The sequence below is a fragment of the Lagopus leucura genome, unplaced genomic scaffold (assembly GCF_019238085.1).
Source record: "Lagopus leucura isolate 7727_CA_CO unplaced genomic scaffold, USGS_WTPT01 Super-Scaffold_1, whole genome shotgun sequence".
NCBI lineage: Eukaryota > Metazoa > Chordata > Aves > Galliformes > Phasianidae > Lagopus > Lagopus leucura.
The window spans coordinates 27,625,433-27,647,417 of NW_024962250.1; the positions used below are offsets into that span (position 1 = coordinate 27,625,433).

Below are 21,985 nucleotides of genomic sequence, written 5' to 3' on the forward strand. Positions count from 1 at the left end.
TCTACATATATTTCAGTGGAAGTTTCTGCTGACTTCTCAGTACTGAGATACCTGTAAACTTTCACTATTCACACTAACAGGCTGCACCAAATAAAGATTATTTCAAGAGTTAATTCAGATATGAAAATTAAACAACGTATGATGCTCCTCCAGTTACTGACTCAAGATAATGTGGTAACATTTATTTAAATTCTGAGCATTTCAGTGTATTGCAAATGTGCTTACTTACAACAAACTAAAATTAACTCCCTGCCATATTTACATAAGAATTCTATTATTATAGTTAAAGAGCAGAATATTATATATCTCAAAATTCTGTTTCATCTTGTTCATCCATGTATTTACAAATAAAGCTGACAGAAAGTTCATTTTGCATAATATTCTAGGCACACTTGCACCCTTCTTCATTTACACAGCTATGAAAGCCCATGTTACAGAGCAGGCAATAAAACTGGAATGTGTATATCAAAGGGACACTTTCTCAAATTAGGAAAGGTAGCTCTGTTTCCTTTAATTTTACACTTTAAGATAAACAACTGCGAAATCCACAGACTATTTATCTGAGAGTTTGTTGACACTGCACCTTCAGAAGATAGCTGAACTAGAAATACAGAGCAGTTAGTGTATCATTTCTCAGTGATCACAGAAATTCAGATACACAAATGATGTTCCCAGAGCTTTCTCTTTTCTCTCCCAGCTGCTGGCAGCTCTGTTAATATTATGCAACTCAATTAAATTCATGTTTTAGTCAGTTTCTATATTCACGAACAACCAAACCTTATGGTTTGGTTCAGAAACTAATTCAGAACTGTGACTAATAGTTCGCCTGAAAGGGCACAGATACTGTAACTAAACAACAACGAAAGCAATACAACACATTGTAGTTGTACTTACATCATTTACTTTGTATCATACCTCTTTCTGTTGCAGCTGATTTCGGTACTCCACAGATAACTGTTTTATTTGAAGCTCTGCTGCTTCATGCTTTTCTTCTAAGTCACTACAAACTTTTTTCAGCCTCTCGTTCTAGGAAAAATGAGAAATGGGTATTAGCAAATTCTGAACACAGAACCATAGAATCACTCAGGTTGGAAAAGACCTTAAAGATCATCGAGTCCAACCATGACCTAACCATGCTACCCTAAGTCTAACAACCCTCTGCTAAATCATGTCCCTGAGCACTACATCCAAACTGTTCTTATGGAACTAGAAAAATGTAAGCTCGATGAAGACTTAAAAAAAAAAACAAAAAACAACCAACCCCAAATGACAATCATCTAAACAGAACAGGCATTTTGCATTATTTCACTCCAAATACACAGTAACTATAACTTCCAAGTGTGGCCCCAAAACTCAAGATCACACCCAATCTTTCCACTTTTATATAGTGTGGTAGTTTGTGGTGATCAGAGATAAAGGCCAAGAAGAAAAATTCAAAGCTGAGTTACATGTGGAACTTAAAAATAGCCACGCAGCATAAACTGGGGCCAATATCCCTAACAGCCCAGTATTTCAACATTGGTCAACAACCGTCACCAGCCATCACAAAAAAGAAGCAGGAACTGTCATCTCTCCAAAACACTATCTAAGTGTTCGGTGTTCTTGAGAGCAGATGACATACATGAAGGTGGTTGGTTTACAGACATAAAGTCACAAGACCAGCAACGGGATTGTGAGAAACAGTGGAAGAGCACAAGCATCTGTAGCTATGTCAAAAGGAGCATCAAGTGGGGAGACCGAAGGAGAGCTGCACCAGTTGAGACAGACACTCACCCAACTTCAATGCCTGTAGCAAACGACACGCTGTCGTGTGTGGTTGGGCATTGCACATTTAGAGTCACATTTACAAAACGCTATAAAACAATTAAGTCTTTGCCAGCCAAAATTTAACAAAACTTAACAAGAACTTTGCATTTGCAAGCTCTTTACAACAAATCTACTGTAGCAGCGCAAGTTCTCAAATCAGTAGGAACAGTTGCACTAGTTAGCACAAGATGAAAACATGCACCACAAACACTGGTAAATAAATTTGCCCCCTGACCATGATGGCAGCTAGTCATCAAAGGAAAGTGGCACAATCTAATACTACTGTTATCCTTGTTTCTAGATTTTCACAAGGCTGAAGAACTCTGATGCAAAATTTCATCTTTACCAGAAACAATTTTTATTTATACTTTTAATTACAGTAATGTTCTGAAATCTCTTACTTCAGACTTCTGTGCTGCATTAATACTTTCTATTTCTCTGAATCTGGAATTGGACACGTGTAGCTCTGTTGCTGCATCTGAAAGAAAGGTGAAAATGTTCAGTTTTATTAACTTACAAAACACTGAGCAAACATTACTTAAAACCACAGCTATTACTAAGTATCTTTTCTTTAGACTGCTTTAACATTTGTTTGCACCTAAATATGAGAAGTTACCTTTATCAGAACGCTACTGAAAATATTTTTCAGGCCAGAATTCTTCTGGACTTAATTTAGTTCTCTCATATCAATTATTTAAGTCAAATCACAAAACTAATGGAAAAGCATGAAATTAAGCTTAAAAATACGTGTAACAGTAGTTTTCACTGGGCTGTTACGTGTCACTGAGTCAGTTCTTCATTTAGGACTTTGTCCCTGACATAACTGTTGCATGTGATTATTTCTCAATAATTTCATGTGAAGATTCAGAACAAGGATTAGCTCCCTAAAATACATACAGTGGTGACTAAATTTAGTCAGGAAAACAAACAAACAAAAACCAACAGCTAAAAAACCCATACAGCAGAACACCAACCTGTCCCATATGCCAGGGGGCACAAACCCTTTAAGACTCGTTGTCATTTACAAAAGCAATGCAGTTTGACCACACAAAAAAGTGCGTTGTTCTCCCGTTGGATCTTCTTTCTTTAAAAGTCAATTTTCCTTAAATAACCTACATTTACTTCTCCCTTCTCCCAGGTTTAGTGGGTATAAATAGAACACTTCCTTGTATTAACGAGGAATCACAATTAATGGGCTAGAATGCAACCTCCACATTTTTTCAAAACTTGAAATAAACACAAATGTGCACCTAAATGCTGTATTTTATAGTTTCCTATACATTGTCTAAAACCAATGTTGCTTGAGCGCTGCAGGAGCTGCAATACAGCCATTAAACTGAAGATGTTATCATCTGTAATCCACCAACAGCATCATGAGTTAGGCCAGCAGTCAAAACAGCGAACATTAAAAGACAGGGTAAGAGAACCACAGAATTATTAAGATTGGAAAGACCACTAAGATCATCTAGTGCAAACACCAGCCCATACCTGAGACTGCTCTAGACCCCATCACTCAGTGTGATATCCAACACTTTTCTTGAACACCTCCAGGGATGGTGATACCTCCATTCTTGGGGCAGCCTGTGCCAGTGCCTCATTGGAAGGAAAGGAACTGCTCTAAAAGCGTTCTTAAGGCCACATGATATGTGCAGGCCTTTAGGGATCAGAGCACTTAGATGATGTTGGATTTTTACACCCCAGGTCAGTAAGCATAAGATCCCATACCAATGCACTGCTCCAAAACTGGTAGGAATTGAAAGCTGTTGCTAGCAATGCTAGCACTCAGGTACAACTGGAAGCAACTGCTGATCATCAGCTCTCTTTCACACAAACCAAAGCACAAACCTGTGAAGCAGTATCACTATTTATACTCTACTATAGCCAAGAAACCCAGCAGAAGACTGCACAACTTGGAAGCACAAGGTAAGTTTCCAAATGAAGCCAATACAGAATTTAGGATATAAAATAATTCAAGAGCATATCCTTCAGAAAAGTGAGGAAAAGATTTCTTCTCAGAATAAAGATCTCTCTTGCGAGCATTTTACCCACACACCAAAAGCCCCATCTGCATCACAGTTCCAGCGTGAGCTTGCTAACACGATTTATGCAACACATTCGCAGTGTTTCACAGCTGCAAATAAGCCACGGTAGTTGAAATCCACACTCTGTAAAGAGAAGCACGAGCAGCTCTGCGTGTTTGCTATTCTTTATGCCCACTGCAGAATACTCTCAGCCCTGCCGAAAGATCTGCAACAAAACCAAGAGGGGACCACGGTCTGAGTGACACGTCAGACCGATAGCACCGCTGCACTGCAGCCGTATGAGGTCACTGCAAAAGCAGCTCATCAAACCGGGTCTGACACAAACGAGGCCCACGCAAAGAAAGAAAAACGTCGTGTACTTCCACGACGGACAACCCAACACTTCACTCTATACACAAACTACAGAGTAACCAACACAGCGCTGGCTGGCCTCTCCTACGGCAGCCTGGGAACGCGTTTGTTTATTCTCCCGATCCTGAGGCCAGAAAAAAACGCAGACCAAAGCGGGCAGGGGTGGTAGCTCCAGATAGCCCAGCACCGACCTCCCTCCCCCGACTGCCGGACGGGCCCGCGCCGCAGCCCCTCTTACCGCCCACTTCCTCCGCGCCCTCCAGCAGGATATCCTTGGTGAAGCTGGAGATCTGCCCGGTGAGCGAGGACAGGCTGCCCCCCACCTGCCCCAGGGACTGGCCGAGCCCCGAGCCCAGCCCGCCCAGCCACGACGCCATGGTTCGGCCGGCCGCAGGCCTCCGCACTCAGCAGCTCCCGGCTCCGCGCCTGGCAGCACCGGCTTGGCGAAGGGGGTGGCCGCCTCCGCTCTTCTCCTCGCCGGGGAGATCGAAGCTCTTACGCGGGCTCAGCAAAACGCTCCCGGTGAGCCCTCCGCCGGCGCCGTGCGCATCCCCCGGCTCAGCGGCTCCGCCCGGCAGCGCCGGCCGCTGCCACCTCAACGGCCGCCATGACACCGCCTGCCGGAGTACCATCGACAGCGGCCGCGGACGGCTAGAGCGCCCCGCGGCGGCCGGAGGGCAGCGGAGGATGCCGGGATCGTGGCGGAGGCGCGGGGGGCGGTCTGGCGGAGCCGAGGGAGGTGGCGCCCTTTTCCAGGGCCGCCTCGGACAGCGCGTTCCTGTCTTCACTGCTCCTCCTGAGAATCTTTTGCAGCCGTATCTATTTGTGCCTATTTAGACACTATTGTGAAAATAGCAAACAGCGCTGCTGCCATTTTCCATTCAAAACAATGACAAAGGTGGTTTTTTTTTTAAACCTTTTCAGCATTGTATACTTTATATACACAAAAACGGTGGAGCAATCTAATGCCAAAGATCTCATACTGAAAGTAGAGATGAAAACCTATTACTGAAAATTATTTCTAAAATATGCAACTATTTGACAAAAGGAAAGAAAATATGCCCATAGGAAGCTCTACATGCAAGGTTTCTCACAGTAACATAACATTTCTCAAAGCTTATATATTTTAAAGACAATCAAAGCTCTCCTGCTTTCTTGGACAGTTTTGTCTCAGTATTACACCCCTTTCCATTCAAACCCTTTTAAGTTCCCCCCCTGAATTTACACGGTGCCAGTACTAGGTGAAAAACATACCATAAACGCAATGATAATTGCATCTCTCTTGGAATAAATAATGGAAAAGCACTTCGATTTTGTGAAAGTAGGCACAAAGATGCACGTGTTTAAACACTTTCTGAAGAATGAGAACTGAGGAAGGAGGAGCACAGGTTGAATACCAAAAAGTTCTTTAATGCCAGAAATGCAGGCAAGGCACAAAGTACGTAAGCAGGTTAAAAAAAAAAAAATAATAAAATAAAATAAAAAAAAATTGTAAAATAGTTCATGCTTCCACAACAGCCTGGATGCAAGAATGCTACTCATTCCTGTATTGTAAATAATGAATATTTGGACCTTACAAAATATTGGTCTTGAACAGCTGGTGATGTAGGTGCATGCGTAAGTCTGTCAGACCTTTCTTTTTAAATGATTTATCAGTACCTGAAGATTTCTCAAGAGTTTGGCTTGTTTAACATAAGGTAGTAGCAGCTTATAAAATTAATTTGCTCATTTTCTATCTATGCCATTAAAAATGTTTCCAGTTACATTTTTTCTTTTCTTGGATGTTTTAAAATGTTTTATTTCTTTAAAGCCAACTTTTAAAGTTGGTAATAAGATTGTACAGCTATACGTCTTGTAAACATGAGTTCTGGTGCTCCCAAACCTAATTCTTCATAACATTCATCAGTGAAAAACCCCATCTGTTCACTTTTATCCCTATGTTTGAAAGTTACTAAATTCTAGAAAAATTCTTCAAAAATTCTTCAAAATAACTTCAAAACTCTGTTGTTCATTTTTTGAAAGCCGAATTGTCAGTTTTATAATAAAACAAAGCAGCTTGTAGACAACAGTATTTGTCCAAGATAGGGAAATAGAACCACTTACTTGTGCGGGTGCTATTTTAAGCACAGTTCTTATCTCTACTGCCCACCCTTTTATAGATTCATAATAGCTGCAATAGTCCAATATGAAAATCCACTGGAGATTTAATATTGTAACGGCGTTTAGTACTCCAGGTGAGAAATTTATAGGCACCTTATAGTGTGAATTCTGCAAAGTAATCGCATATGAAAAAAAATAAACATTAACTCTAGCTGAAAATTACATTTAAACCCACTGCTCATGGTTTTTTTGAAGTTTGAATAGTGCAAAGAGCCCAAAGGTAGGAGGAGTAAGCCAGTATTCTATCAGATTAGCTCCAAGGCCAGAAAATTTTGTAAATACAAATTCATATCCTTAATACCATGCCTAACAAGAACTGCATTCAAGCACAACTGTATTACTTCTTCATCTTGCCCTCATTACAAAACCATGAGAACAGTTTACAGAATTATACTTACACACTTATTTTGGAAGCCACCTAACAGAAGTATCACTCATTCCCCTACCAGAACACAAATTGTGTCAGATGGATCGTGAGGAAAATAGTAAACATCTGTCACATGAATGAAGCCTGAATTCCCCTTAAATATCTTATTGCAATTAAAATAAATAAATAAAGGTATGCTCTTTAACATCAGATTTTGGCTTATAGCTATGTGGAAAAAAGAAAACATTTTCAGTTTCACTAGGAATAGGCTCCAAATGCCACATTTAGTAATTAGTAAATGCTACATTTATCAGTACAGTTCAAACACAGTGAGAAGTGTTTATCATTAAAAGAATCCACACAGAGAAAACAAGATCAGCTTTTTATTGACAATTTGGCAGGTCCACATATTTTGAACTTTAGAACTGGGTCAAAAAAATATGTTCTGTCAAGAATTAGTCTTTTGTGTTGGTGCAATTAGCACACTTAGCTTTAACTGTTACCTCTGAATTGCTTGACTTGGCAGTTAAGCATACTTCTAACTTAACACTCCTCTGAATGCCAAACTGATATTTGTACAGTGATGCTGTTTCTACACAGAAAGAAACATGATTAGCCCTGTAATCTGACTCACACATTTGTGCTTTTCAGGCACTGTTACTTTATAAGCGTCACAGGTTAAAACACTTGGGTAGAGTAACTTAAAAAACAACATGAAAGTTCAAATGCAAACCTCCACACTTCAGTGATTACAAAAAACATGTACCAGAGGTCAGTACTGGGGCCCATCCTATTTAATATCTTTACTGATAATTTGGATGAGGGAACTGAGCGCACCATCAGTATGTTTGTAGACGGCACCAAGTTAGGGGTAAGAACTAACTACTTGAGAATAGAAAGGCTCTACAGAGGGACCCGAACAGGCTGGATAGCTGGGCTGAGACCAATGGGATGATGTTCAACAAGCCTAAGTGCTGGGTCCTGCACTTTGGTCACAACACCCCCATGCAACACTGTAGGCTGGAAAGCTGCACAGTGGAAAAGGATCTGGAGGTGTTGGTTGACGCTCAGCTAAACATAAGCCAGCAGTGTGATCAGGTAGTGAAGAAAGCCAAGGGCATCCCAGCTTGCATGAGAAACAATACAGCCAGGAGAAGCAGGGAGGTGATCCTCCCTCTTTTCAACTCCAATCCGACTCCATTGAGTATTCAACTCCAGCAAGGCTGCATCTCAAGTACTGCGTTCAGTTTTGGGCCGCTCACTACAAGACAGACAGTTGAGGCCCTAAACTACATCCAGAGAAGCAAGTGAGGAGTCTGGAACACAAATCTTATGAAATAGCTAAGGGAAGTGGGATTGTTTAGCCTAGAGGAGGCTCAGGAGACACCTTATAGCACTCTGCAACTACCTGAAAGGAGGTTGTGGATCGGCCTCTTCTCCCAGGTAACAGGGACAGGATGAGAGGAAAAACCTAAAGGTGCTCCAGGGGACGGTCAGATTAGATAGCAGAAAGAATTTATTCTCAGAAAGAGCGGTGAGATATTCAAACAGGTTACTCAGGGAAGTTGTGGAGTCACTGTCCCTGAAGGTGTTAAGAGAAAGGGTAGATGTAATACTGAGGGGCATGGTTTAGAGGGCAATATTGGTGGTAGGTGGGTGGACTAGATGATCCTGGAAGTCTTTTACAAGCTTTATGATTCTATGATGTAATTGTCACAGGTTAGTTAATGCAATTCAAGGGAATTTTTTTTTTTAATTTTTAAATACAGGACCACTATACTATGTAGCTAAAGAAATGGTATTTTTATGATATTCTTGTAACAGAAGATAAAAGGTCCAAGTTCTAGTATCAAGTAAGTATTAACAAGCTCTGCCAGCCTACACCTATTTATTAAAAGGAGAGAGATTTCAGGGTCAGTTTATGGCACAACAAAGGAAGGGAAGTTAAAGTCGTGGATAATTTGCAAACAAGCAAAGAGATAACTCACTGCTTTACATACTCCTCTTCTGTTTTCAGTTTCATATAAATTTCAATCAAATCTACCTCCTGAAAAATATAGCATTTCAAAATGGCATTTGCACACGTGACTTCTCAATGCCATTACTTGGCTGTATTACTTCAGCACATTATAGAGATTACATGTGCAGAATAGGATTATATACAAAACAAAATCTTAATTTTTTAAAAAGTAGTGCTGTCATGTCAAAATTCACATCATACTACACATCCCAGCAGTGGAAATTCAGGAAAACAGAATTCACTCTATATGTATAATATTCTAACCTATCAAGAAAAACCATTGCTGTAAACAAATATTTACTGGGAGGTAAGAGCCCTTTCAAGTAAGTACTACTTGATGCTGAATGCATACTTCCATTTAACTACCATTAAGTTCTAATACTAATTTTATATGTCACTATTGTGCAATGATACTACATTAGGATATTTTGATATAGAAATTCGGGTTTATTTGCAAAAGATATTCTTAGAATGCCTGTGCTGTTAATGCATTGAATACAGCTTGCATACTGTATCTATAACATATTTCCACATAATTTATATGTAAACAGAATTTGTATTTCAAGCACCATTTAGTAAAATGAAACATCAATTTCTGCACTAAGTTGGAAGTCAGGTTCGTTCACCCTATCACACATTCATCCTGGGTATCAAAACAAATGTGCTACAACAAATAGAATAATCTCTCTCCCATCCTTTGCTCCCTGTTTTGTGTTGGATTTTTTTTTCCTCAGCATCAGAAACAGCATGATAAAAAAATTTTAAGGTGCATGAGTAAAGGCCATTCCTGAAAAAGCTACAACATTCTGACAGACAGTCAAAAAGCATTTCAGAAAGAGCACCCACACAGACATAAATATTCATTCTTAGAAGAGCTACTTGCACAGAGGTCATTGTAGACTGCAGGAATGCAACTTATGTGGCATTGATTTTATGGCACCCAGATCTTCCCCATTTTCCTTTCTCCTAGACTCAGTTACAGCTCTATGATACTGAAAGGCCAGAATTAAGGGTTGAAGAGGAAAAGATAACAGTAGAAATATAAAAGAAAAACCTGTTTAACCCATTGTGATACTTTCATGATAAAAACAGTGGTATAACCAGAAGGAGTATTAAAAAAAAAAAAAACCAAACCTAGCATTAAAAAAAAGTTATTTACAAAAAGACAAAATGGCAAAGCAAAAATCCTACCTCAAGCACGAACTTTGAAACTACAAGTAAAACTAAAAGTAAAACCAGAAAGTGTTAGAACATCAGAAGCACTCTGGAATCTTTCAGTGAATGTCATGATCTACAGTACACTGGAGATTTTCTGTTTAATTGCCAAGCAATACATTTACAGATTTAGGTTTCTCCTGCAGGGTGGGTCATTTCAAAAGCGGACAGCAGGACCAAAAAGTTGACATCAAGTCATTTGAAGAACAAATCACAGAACAAGTTACCTAAGATAAACAGAATCTAGTTGGTTGTTTTTTTTTTTCCCCATTTGAAGTATTTTCTTATATCTAGCAACTTATGAATACAATTTATTACTTCTATCTATTTTTGTATTAGTATGGAAAAAAAGTGGTTGATACCAATTTTTGGCACTTTTTGTGTTCTCCATAGAATTTTTCAAAACAAACTTTTTTAATGCAAGTTACAGCTGCTACATGTGCATGTTTGATCAAGAGTAACGTAAGTAACTTCAATACTGTTACTCTTGTAGTAGGAGTGCTATGGTTTTCTAAATTAGTGCAAACTTTTCATATTTGCAGATTCCCTCTAAACTCTGAGCTCCAGCCAACCTTTCATTCCTGCTTCCAGAACTCTGAAATGAACCCAGCTTGTGCAACATCCACACAGTAAAATTGTAACAGAGACGTAGTGTTTTGACAATAGAGGGGAAAAATTACGATGTCATTTCTTCTCTTCTGTACTCAAGTGGTTTCTAGCAGATTCCAGCGACATATTCATAGCTGCTTGAAGCATGTCCTCCTCACTCATATCACCTCCTAAAGAAAACAGACGTATACAAATTGTAATAAATGCACAGATTCAGCTCTCAACTGAATCTGCAATTAAATGCTTTCTTTGCTCCTTTTGTCCATACCTACTCTGTCCCAGCCAAACTAAATAACAAAAAGCACAGCCAGAGCTCAGTCTAATAGTTCACCCTGGAACAGGGTACTGACATTCACAACAAAACAAACATTTCAAGAAAGTGATCCTTCCCTTCTGCCAAAAAGAGTAATGACTGTGATGCATAGTCTGAACCACTGCTGGGGTGAGAAATAAGGCAGGTAAGGAAAGCGAGGAAGCAGAGCACAATACAAAGGTAAATAAAATATACTGACATATTTATTTACAAAGGTAAATAAGATATATTTTAATGTTGGAAATAAGTTTAGAAAACATTACCTGGATCAGCTTCCAGAGTGCTTGAGTTTATAGTTGGTTTATCATGTAGGTTCAGGGTCAGATCCTGCTGTTCTATCTGCTGTTGCTGCCTGAAATAATTATAAATTTAAAGAAAAGTAGAATTAAGATCAGTACAACTCCTATATCAAGTCTATTTCATTGTCAAGGAAGGCCAAGAGTTAGATGTATAAGCTGCCGTTCGAAATACTGACCCACCCACACCACCTCAAATCTGTTTAATTGCTTCCTCCACTAAGCCTCACATGGGGATAGCTGATATTCCAAATTACAGGCCTGTTTTCCAGAATTCAGGCATTCTGCATTACTATCCTCTCATGCAATACCTATCACCTCCTTTCTGCAGCATTTCTCCCTTATCTAAATTTCCTCCATCACTGGGAAATAAGACAAGCAAAGACTACAATAAAACCACAAATATAAGTATTAAGGCAGCGCTCCAGAAACAAAAAAATGAAGTAGCATCTAGAAAATCTTTGTATGATGTTCATGAGAGAAATCATTTCCAGAAGTCTTAGAGGAAGAGTATTTTTCAGGAAAATAATTATGGAAATTATTTACAGCAGTAGAAATACTCTAACATATTTATTTCCTTTCCTTCATAAGACTGATGGCACACTACTAACAGATCCCCTCTTATTTACAGGCTTCATTTCTTAAGAACGCATGGGAATAGCAGAAGTCTAGTACTGCTACGAAAACAGGTTAAGGGTTAAAATCAAGCTGGATCTCTGAGAGAAATCCACCCACAGCCCAAAAGCACTGAACAATAAGACATTTACTTCCAAATGCAGATTTAGTTTTCTATCAGCTACTTTACTTTTCAAAATATGCTTGTCTTCTCCTGCGCAGATCTTCTGAAGGAGAGTCTGTCTGACTGCTGTGTGGTGGCTGAGAAGCATTCTGTGGTAATGAGTTTGAGAACTCATTTTGACGACTACCTAAAAATCAGAACAAGCCATATCCTACTAATTACAGTAAAATTATAGCTCACTTTTTAAATTTGTTTTTATATTAAGAAAAAAACCCAACCCAAATGCATCATTCTTCACGCTTGATGAAAACAGACTTGTTAGTGAAAGAAGCACCTAGGCGAGGTTCACTGTCACTTTCTCATCCCAGAATTGATTCCTTTCACTCCTCCCTCCCTACTTGTTCTTGCCTCCTAAAAATCAGTGTTAATGTAGAAGTTGTAACTTTTCAAACAGCAGGAAGGAGATAGATACAAGTTTGGATTATCCTTCTATGCCTCAAAGCCAGTCTTTTCAGAGCTTGAAGCCTGCTGAAAACAGCTGTCTGAAGCTGATTTCAGTAGCTGCTAAGGTGCAAGCAGCAAGAACACTGCAATTTAAAAAAGCACTGTACCTTGCATGCTGAGTTGAATGGCCCTACGAAGATCAGCTTCTTCATCTTCCATATCAATTTCTTGCCTACTTAAAGCCAGAGCTCTTTGAAAATTCTCCTCATCTTCATCTAACATGCTTGTCCCATCAAAAGGATGGCTAACTTCTATCGCTTGGTCCACATCACTTCTAGGTAGCCTGTGAAGTTGATACATTTATAATACTCAAACCACAATCGTGCTTACTTCTACTGAGATTTAAAGTAGTTTGTGCTGACTCAACTACTTATATTTTTAACTTTGACAAAAAGTGACTTACGAAAATCAGAAATATTTTCTTATTTCTATACAAAAAAAAAAAAAAAAACATTTTGAAGGAATTGCAAGAATAGTTTTCAGCTATAGAAATGAAAATACCAAAACCATGAATATATGCTTATAAGTTGATGAGAATTTACTTTACAGCAGAAACTTCAAAAGCAAAAGTGCTATGGAAAGACATGAATTTTATTTGAACCTATTTCAAGTAAGACAGTCAAACCCACAGATAAAAGTGTACGTGGTCTCTCCTCAGGAACCTTTGATGATAACACTACAGCAAAAGATCCTCTGCAAACTATATGTAATTTCACATCACTGCCAAGTAGCTTACTGTTTTTATGACATTTGTTTACAACACCATAATTTATGAAGTGGAAGTAATAATAACGAATTCATTCTAAATTAATTCCTCTGAATTCTTCTGTCATAAGATACGAAAGATTCCTTTGGCCAGTTTGGGTCAGCTAATCTGCCTAGCTAACCTCCCAGCTGCTTGTGCTTCTCCCCCAGCCCTTCACTGGCAGGACAGTATGAGAAGCTGAAATGTCCTTGGCTTTGTGCAGCACTGCACAGCAAGAATTAAAACATCACTGTATTATCAACACTGTTCTAGTCCCAAAGCCAAAACATAACATTATACCATACACTATGAAGAAAATCAACTCTGTCCGCATTGAAACTAGGTCATCTACTAATTTGGCTTTATAGTGTGCAATAGAACACATTGATCTTGAGGTACTTCTAATTACATCTTAAAGGGTTTGTTTCCACGTAGGCATTAATCATGGAAACAAATCTTACTGAACATTATTAAAAGTAAGTCTGTTTACCTTACCTCTGGTCTCTTGACTGCGCAGTCTCTTCTCCAATTAGTTTTGGTCGCTGCACCTGCTGAACTCGAATCATCTGCAACAGCTGATCAGCCTCACAGTCTGGCAGGTCACCTTTTACTACAAATATGGAATAACCTGAAAAACAGAAATCATAGGTCTACAGCATTAAGCTGCACATGTAAATTATATGAAATGTAAACTTATATGGAATACAGTGGTCTGTGGTTTATTAAAATTAAGGCTCAAACTCTCATTACACGAACTTAGTTTCATTATTGAAATAGTGAAATAACCCAAAGATAGTTAACTGAATACATAACTTCTAATAAATAATGATTACCTGCTTTTAATTAAAGAGACTTAACATCTGCAAGTTACTATTACCTTCCTGTTGTAATTGTGCCAAGAAAAGTGCAAGATATGTATCTGATATTAGCTCTGGACCCATCAAGAGAGAGTTCAAGTTAAACCACTGCAATTAAGAAAAAGTTTGAGAGAACAAATTAGCATAAAGACAACTCAGTTATCCATTTTTGTACATTGTGGTCATTTTCTAAAATAAAATAAAATCACCAAATAAAATAAATCATCAAGTTAGAAGTCTATTGAAGCACAATAATTACACTGCTCACAGTTTTCCTTCAAAATCTCTTCAGCTAACAGGAGATCTGAAGCATGTAAGTGACTGCATGCTCTCTCTCCTTTCTAAACACTGGTAGCAGGCAAGCAGACCAAAACACAAATCTAAGGATGGCAGAATAATCACTTTAGGCATAGTTGTAAAATGCTCTTTTTTTTTTTTTAAAACAGTTCAGGAATACATGAAGAAAGAAGTTCTAAAGCTAACACTATCTTAATATATTTGTAGTTACAGGAAACAGAAATTGAATTCACTGTATTAATTAAACATGCTGCCTTTATCAGATGATGATACTGCAAATTATTGTTCACATCTCTGGGAGATAACTGTTAAATATTTATAAAAATGAACGTAACATTTAATATGCCAGTTATGCATGTACACATTACAATATGGGTCACAGATTATTTTCAGATGCCTGAAGACAATTCATTATATATAATATTTCCACTAGGGAGAAAATATACTCAATATGTATGGCAAAATGGTCTACCTGGTGTATTCCATTTATACAGCAATAAATTTGAAGAATATTTTTATATTCCATACCCATTCAACATTACCAATTTGAACGAGAACACACCATTTCAGACAGAAGAGTTTTATCTCTTATCACAAAAATTCATCTGTCTGCATAAAATGTCAAATATGCAATTCTACGCTTGCAGTCAGGGCCAAACTGTAATTCACCTGGTGAATTCAGAGTCAACTATCTACCATTCTTAAATTGTCAGTCAAAAGCCCCTGTTCGACTAAGATAAGGTAAAGAAAACAAACAGCGTAGGAATGGGGAAAGAATTAAAAAGTTATGTGAACATATGTGACAGACAGATTACTGATAAACTATTAGAAGTGTGGAGGACAAAAGTTTGGAGAACTAACTGCTATAACTGTAACAGAAAAGAAACAGCTGAAAGCAGTAAGTCAATTTCTTTTGTCTCTCCCTTCTCATTACTCTCTAGTGAACAGAACCTTGTTTTCTTTGTTTGGCTACAAACCATGTGAGAAAACAAATGCATCCCCCCTCCAATTAAACATGTTGTAGGCTAGAACAGTGTCTCAAACAAGTTTCAGCTGGCTATAATTTTTACCAGGGAGCTTATCCAACCCTTTAAAGGCCATTCAGCCTCTTCAATTTCGAATACACCAAAAAAATGCCTGTAAACAATTATCAGCCAAACTCTCGAACTGCACCAGAACTGTGGAATTTAGTTTGCTTATTCATGGGCAAAATTGCAGTTCTTTTAAATTGGATGCCAACATAAGTAGTCACCACTTGGAACATCAAATGGGTAAGTCAACTTCTGCTTATTTCTATATTATATATATTCTGCAAATTTCAGAATTTGAATGCTTATTTTATGGGACACTTTCTATGACAAAAAAAAAAAAAAACAAAAACCAGAAACAACAACAACAACAAAAAAAAAATCAACCCCAAAACACCACACCAAACCAATTGATTTCTGTTGTATAAGAGCTTATGCAGTACAATCCAGAACAATCATCAGTTACTGAAAAAAAGACTGCACTGGCATTACAGGAGATCTGTGTGTGATTTGTGCTATTATATAGGTACTATGCATATGTATGGCTGTTCTTTACCTTTAATAGTTATTTTCTGCTTATAATACAGCTGCTTCAGATTGATTTTTACAATAGTGGAAAGTTGTGATTCTACCTTGCCCAGCCTTATCCCTTGGATACCCTTAAATACCTGCAATTATTAATATTCATTAGTACAACTTTCAAATCATAATTTTTTTCTGTTGTTTCACACATAGAAAGAAGGAAAGAACTTAAGAGGTCACAAGGACTGCCTCAGCTACAATTTCCTATAGAACAGCTTCACTAGGGAAATGATCCTAGGACGTTTCCCCAAACTAAAATTCAAGGGAAGCTGCCTGGCATTTGATATAACAAACATTTACTCATTTATTTATATCTACTATTAAACCAAATCGCAGAAAAAGCCTGCAAAAGGCCAACACATGGTCTACTTGAAACCACTTCTTCCACCCCCATTCTGAAGTCAATTTTTAAATAAAAAAAGACAGTGTCACCTGTTTTCCTAACTTTCGAACTGTAAACCAGTGTTCCTTATAATTACAAATAAATGATTTTTCATTTCTGTAAAAAGAAAAACAAAAGGTATAGATAAAATTAAATAATATTGAGTGCATATTAATGTTTTCAGTTCTTTGCCACCACTAATTTAAACTTACAAAACAAACTTTCAGTAATAAAACTGTTGATTTGATGCTACAGAGTACTCATACTGCTTTTATAACTTATAATATTTATGAAATTGTCTTTTTCATCACATCGGCATTACTGAGATCTCATATAGTTGTGATGCCACAGATACTGAGATGTCAAAGGCACAGAGGAGATGTGCTCATATACACCCTCAAAAGAAGAAAAAATGTCAAAGGATCAGGGTGTAAGAAAATAAACGAGAATGCAACAGAGCTTAAATACTGATTTTAAAGAAATCAATAACTGTTTTTCAGTATTTTTCCTAAAATTAAAGGAAATTGTGCTTAAAAAATGATGACAACAAAAATTCTTACATAGGGTCGATCCCAAGCCTCTGATACTCTGGACTGTTGAAGAGGATTAGTTCTAAACCCCACACTTTCAAGGCATTGCTTATAACCTGTCAAAACAAACAAATGAACAAAAAATCAACAACACTTTTTGAGTCAAACCTATCCGATCTAACTTGAGCAAGAGCAACCATTTTAGCTGCTACAAACACTTCTATCGTCCTCATAAAGCTTTCATCTCAAAATCCTGCAGGGAAAATTAGGAATCACATTATTCAAAATGCCACCCTCATCAACCTACATGCAAATATAACATGCCTACCATATCTAAGGGGGAATATCAAAGTTGTGATTTAACTAAGACATGTTAATAAACTTACTGCTGCAAATTATAGTCAAAACATAGTCAAAGCTATAATTTCACCTCCCACAGCTACTGCCTATGTTGTCATCTCTCTGTTCTCCACACACTGCTCTGTTTGCCCTCTCCTAAGTACAAAGTCATCTATCCCCACAGTAACTATTTGGCATTTGCACCACTTGAATGTCACATCATCAAGTCAGTTTCATTAGTACTGGCTTACTGATAGCATTTATATAGAGCTGTCTGTCCATCAAGGCTTGCTGATCAATCTAAAGACTTACAGTTTCTACTGTACTGCAAGCAAATAGCTGTATAACAAAACCTTGGAAGTCACTATGTCTTAAGGCTTCTAAATAAGAATCTTCTCAACTTATTAGAATATTCAAAGTGACTTTGATAGATAATCAGCAAATCTGAAAATAAAAGGTAACTACCAAATTCTTTTACAATAACTCTTAAAGCTACTTGCAGTAACACTGTAGAAAATTTTAAATCAGCAATTCGTCCTCCTTTCTGTCAGCCAATTGCATAGCAAGCACGCTAAGCAGTGACAGGATGATAGGGTACAGAATATAGGGAAGCATTTTCTATCCTGCAGCACTGAAAAGCACCTCTAAAAGAGAGAGACAGCTAAAGGTGCAGAATTTTGTTAACAGCTCTAGTCTAGACACAAGACCCAGTGTAGTGTTCAATACCACCTTTTTATTCTGGTTAACGTATTTCCTATTATTTTCCCATTCCTTAAAAAGCAAAGCAAAAAAAAAGCAAATAAACATTAAAAAACCACAATTCAAAGTGCCCTGAGAGAACTGTAAAAACTGGAACACAGATACTGCAGCTTCTCTCATTCTGCAAATCATGGCAATAATTCTGTAACCACTGCCAAAGACTTTACAGTCTATAATTTGAGAAGACAATCTCAAGTCTCTTTTTTCACCTGTAGCTCATAACCAGCAATTTGGAAAGCAAGCTTATTGCAAGCAGGTGTGGTATCACAACCAAGGGAGGCTATGCTTTGACTCTTTATTTAAAGGCCCATAAACTGAATCACAGAATTGCTCAGGTTGGAAAAGACCTTCAAGATCACCAAGTCCAACTGCACCCAAACCATACTACCCTAAAGAACAAACACAGGTCACCATTGCTCTTAATGTAATTCAAGATTCAAGCCATTAAGCCTGTAAAATAGAAACTAGATAATAGTTCAATGTCATTTAAATTATACGACAGCACATATATTCCATAAAGAAAAAAAAATATGCCAGCGTAGAGCACTGCTTACTTGAATTGAGAAGAATCCACTGTCATCCATGTTTACAGAAGGCTGCTGCTCAGCATATGAGGTTGGGGGAAAGAAAATTAAAAGTCGTGTAAGCATAAAAGTTCAGAAAGAATTTCACATTAAAAAAATACAACTGTACATAAATAAAGCAGCAACAAAATATATTCTACTCTGCATGCTGATTACAACACCTACATTTTCATTAATAACTCAAACCTTCAAATTACAAATATTTACTGCTTAAAGGACAGACAGGTACAGGTTACCATCTCTACCCCTGGCTTACTAAAACAAATGGTCAATCTCTTACTCTTCTCCTTGCCATGCCTGACCTTCCTATCCTTAAGATGAGGGTAACATGGCTCCTGTAGAAGCACTACAATGTTGTAGAAATAACATTTAAAAACCTCAAAACTGAAATGCTTGAAAGGAAGTATCAGCAAACTTCCAAATGTCAGCAATAGAAAATGAACCTTTTGTAACTATGAAAGAATAGGAGGCCTTTGCTACACAGTATTAGATTTTATGCAAACACCGTGCAATGTCACATTCAGATTTTACCTGTAAAAATGTTCTATATTCTTCGCTAGACACTCCTCCCTCTGCCATTCTCATTCTTTCTTCCTCATCCAACTGCTGTGCAATGGAGGATAACTCAACAGGACTAAAGTACTCTCCTTGCAGCAAATTATTCAGACAGTGCTGAGCACATAATGAGCCTTCTTGCTAATATTGGAAAAGGAGAAAAATAAAAAAAACAATGTCAAAACAATAACAAACCGATGTTAATGATGCGCTCTGCAAAAACATTCAGTGATTGTATTCCAGCAAACTTTTCTTCCAGCCCCCACTCCCCAGAATTTTTTTCCAGATTTGTAGCAGTGTGAGCAGTAGAATACATTCCTCTGCTCCTTAAATCTGATGATGAAAAAGAAAACAAACATTACATTTCCTGGAAGAAAATAAACTTCAAGTGAAAATGTTTTGGGAAACAGCATAAAAATCACCTACAGCTTGTCCAAGTCACACAAGTACTTTACAACCATCAGGAGAATGGATTCTGCTCCCTTCAAATCATCACCATATGAAATAGGAAACTCATTTTCTTTTTTTAATCTTCAATTCCCAGTAACAAACACTCTCCACAGGAGATGCTCTTGCTCTTTGTTAAACTTGTGCTCCCTGTCAGGTGTGGCCATCAAAAATCTGCTTTCCACATGTGGCTGAAGAAAAACAGAGCATTGAGACTTTGAAGAAAAAGAGGACTTCACAAAAAGAGAAATTACAGTTTCCCATGAAAAGCAATCTCTCTCTAAAAAAATAACTAACCTACAAGCACAAGACAGTTTAACACCAGTTATAAAAAGCAGCTCTCCTCTTTGTTTGTATCAGTGCTCGTTTATACTAGCATTAAGAACATGCATCAGAACAAACATGTTGGAAACAAAACAAAGTCTTCAAGGAATCAAAACCAGCCTCTCACCTCTGCCAAAACCTACAGAAAGTAAGAATCCAAAAGCGTGCCTTGTAGGAATATTATTTAAACGTCCACCTTTCCAACATACAAGTCAGGAGCACAAACCTCCTGCGGTCTCCCTTACAGCAGGAGCCCTAGAACTTCAGATTACAGTACTTTCTGAGGGCATCATCACTCAACTGAACACTGAGTTAAAGCTGGACCAGCTGTACAGCCAAGGTACAATGGAATTCTGAAACCTCATCTTCCACAGCTCCTCCAGCTCGTGTTTATCCCACAAGAAACTCCAGACTAAACAGCAACTCCTGCCCTGTTGGGAGCACATTCCTGCTGCTGGTCCCATCGTACAACTAAAACAGGGGAACTTGCTCACAGTCACAGATTGTTTTCACCATAAGCATGTAAATAATTAGGAACAAACCAACCCTAAGATACCTTTGAAAAAAATGAGCTGCATTATAAGCTTAGGCCCTAATTTCTTTGAAAGAGCCCCTCTGTACTTGTACAAAAAAAAAAAATTCATCTTAAAATGACAATCTGCACATACTGTAAGTGCATAAAACACATCTTTTTGTTTTGTAATAAATGTTAACTGCAGTATTTCTGTGCAGAGAATATGGTATTTTTCCATAATCTGAAATCCCCTTATTGAAACCTATCCGGGTTTCAACAGCTGTCCTACTTTCAGTGGTTTCAATCACTCAGATCCTTTAAGAGAAAAGGCCAATTTTTTAATAATAGGGGCTCAAATCTGCAGCAGTCCTACTTTTTGCAACTGTCACCCTCCTGTTACAAATGAAACACTGTTTCAGGTCTTTGTTTAGTTAAAGGTATACCAATTCTTTGAATGCAGTACGCTTGATCATTACAATTTCCGCAGTTTATTCCAAAAGTACAAAGCAGTTTACTGATAAACCCTTCTTTCAGTTGCCAGGTTGATACGTGAAAGGCTACAGAAAAGGAAGGTATGCACTTTTGGTTAGAACTCATTTTGTAGTCCCAGCTGGAAGTTGAAGCTACTGCAGCATGGGTTATAATGGCTGAAATCCAGCTCTTACCCTCTGAACAGCAGCTTCATGACGTTTGCCATGTTTTGCTACCCAAATCCAGCCTGAAAGAACACTCTCCATGTTCTACTGCTGATGTAAAAATAATGATATATTAAAAAAAAAAAAAAAAACAAAAACCAACAGAATTGTACAGCTAACTCTTTTTATTTGTTAACTAAACCAACTATTACGCATAAGAACAACGGCTAGAAATCGGTATCACCTACAACACAACAAAGATGCAGAGTCATTGGCAAAGTAGGTGAAAAAGGAGCTGTACTGTAGTAACACAGAGCTCGCACACAGCCCGTACGTGAGAGCCCTGGCGAAGCGCAGCAGTTTCCAGAAGCATCTCTTCTCCAAAACAGGAAGCGCCGCTCAGCACGCGATGCGGGCCGTCCCTCCCAGCGCCGTTCCCGCCGGGCGGCACACCCACACCGGGCAGCTCCGGTGGCGGCGAGCAGCGTGTTAGCGCGCGGAACTCGGAATGCAGAACCGCCCCATGTCCCGCTGCTCGCCTCCGTGCTCAGCCACAGATGAGAAGCAGCAGCTTTAGGCCATACCTGAGCGTACCCAACAACTGCTACGGAGAGCCCAACGCGAGAAGTCCCTGCGGAGGACATCTCCGCTTCCACCCTGCCAGACGACCGAAGGCGCTGCATATGCGGGACGCCTCATCGAAACGCCGGACCCACCGCGACCGCTCACTCACCCGCTCGTGGAATATCGACTCCATGTTTATTGTCAACGGCACGGCCTCCGCCTCACATGACCCGCGCAGCCAATCGCAGCTTGCCTCCGCTCGGCCCCGCTGAGCCAGGCTGCCGCAGCGCCCCCTGGCGGCCAGGAGGTCCCGCCATCTTGGCGACACCCCGCGCCTGCTCGCGGTTGTGGAGCAGCCGGAAATTCCCGCTCCCTCTGTGCCGCCCGTCTCCGCGTGACGCTGAGTTAAAGCGTGCTGCGT

The 21,985-nt window shown here is 38.7% G+C and overlaps 2 protein-coding genes across 6 annotated transcripts in view; both read right to left on the minus strand.

The window, feature by feature from the left end:
- The window catches only part of TRIP11 (thyroid hormone receptor interactor 11), a 28,880-nt gene extending 24,289 nt beyond the window's left edge, over positions 1-4,591 (minus strand). Inside the window, exons 1-3 of the mRNA XM_042864373.1 lie at positions 4,438-4,591; positions 2,208-2,284; positions 916-1,026 (exon numbers count right to left, since the gene is read on the minus strand). Coding sequence (XP_042720307.1) covers positions 916-1,026; positions 2,208-2,284; positions 4,438-4,576 — 327 coding nt within the window. The 5' untranslated portion in view covers positions 4,577-4,591. The remainder of the gene's footprint in view (positions 1-915; positions 1,027-2,207; positions 2,285-4,437) is intronic.
- Positions 4,592-7,095: 2,504 nt separating this feature from the next.
- Positions 7,096-21,980, minus strand: ATXN3 (ataxin 3). Of its 5 annotated transcripts, XM_042868112.1 has the most exons (12): positions 21,734-21,980; positions 19,057-19,221; positions 18,496-18,540; positions 16,874-16,959; positions 16,364-16,430; positions 15,982-16,017; positions 14,045-14,132; positions 13,663-13,795; positions 12,530-12,705; positions 11,985-12,105; positions 11,147-11,235; positions 7,096-10,740 (listed from the first exon to the last, which is right to left on the minus strand). In XM_042868112.1, the coding sequence occupies exons 1-12, from the start codon at positions 21,755-21,757 to the stop codon at positions 10,646-10,648; spliced, it is 1,125 nt and encodes a 374-aa protein (XP_042724046.1). In that variant the 5' UTR covers positions 21,758-21,980; the 3' UTR covers positions 7,096-10,645. The 5 variants fall into 5 exon arrangements, with proteins under 5 accessions (XP_042724046.1, XP_042723800.1, XP_042723714.1 ...); XM_042867866.1 differs by lacking the exon at positions 15,982-16,017; XM_042867780.1 differs by lacking the exon at positions 15,982-16,017 and having other exon boundaries at positions 21,585-21,980.
- Between the last annotated feature and the right edge of the window lie 5 nt (positions 21,981-21,985).

Excerpts from the sequence above, each read along its gene's own strand:
- ATXN3 (XM_042867780.1), bottom strand. The coding sequence starts at position 21,683 with ATGCAGCGCCTTCGGTCGTCTGGCAGGGTGGAAGCGGAGATGTCCTCC. Across the intron at positions 14,133-16,363 it reads TTCGAAAGTTAGGAAAACAG|TGGTTTAACTTGAACTCTCT; the intron begins GTGACACTGTCT and ends TCTTAATTGCAG. Across the intron at positions 12,706-13,662 it reads GCGCAGTCAAGAGACCAGAG|GCTACCTAGAAGTGATGTGG; the intron begins GTAAGGTAAACA and ends TCAACTTCACAG.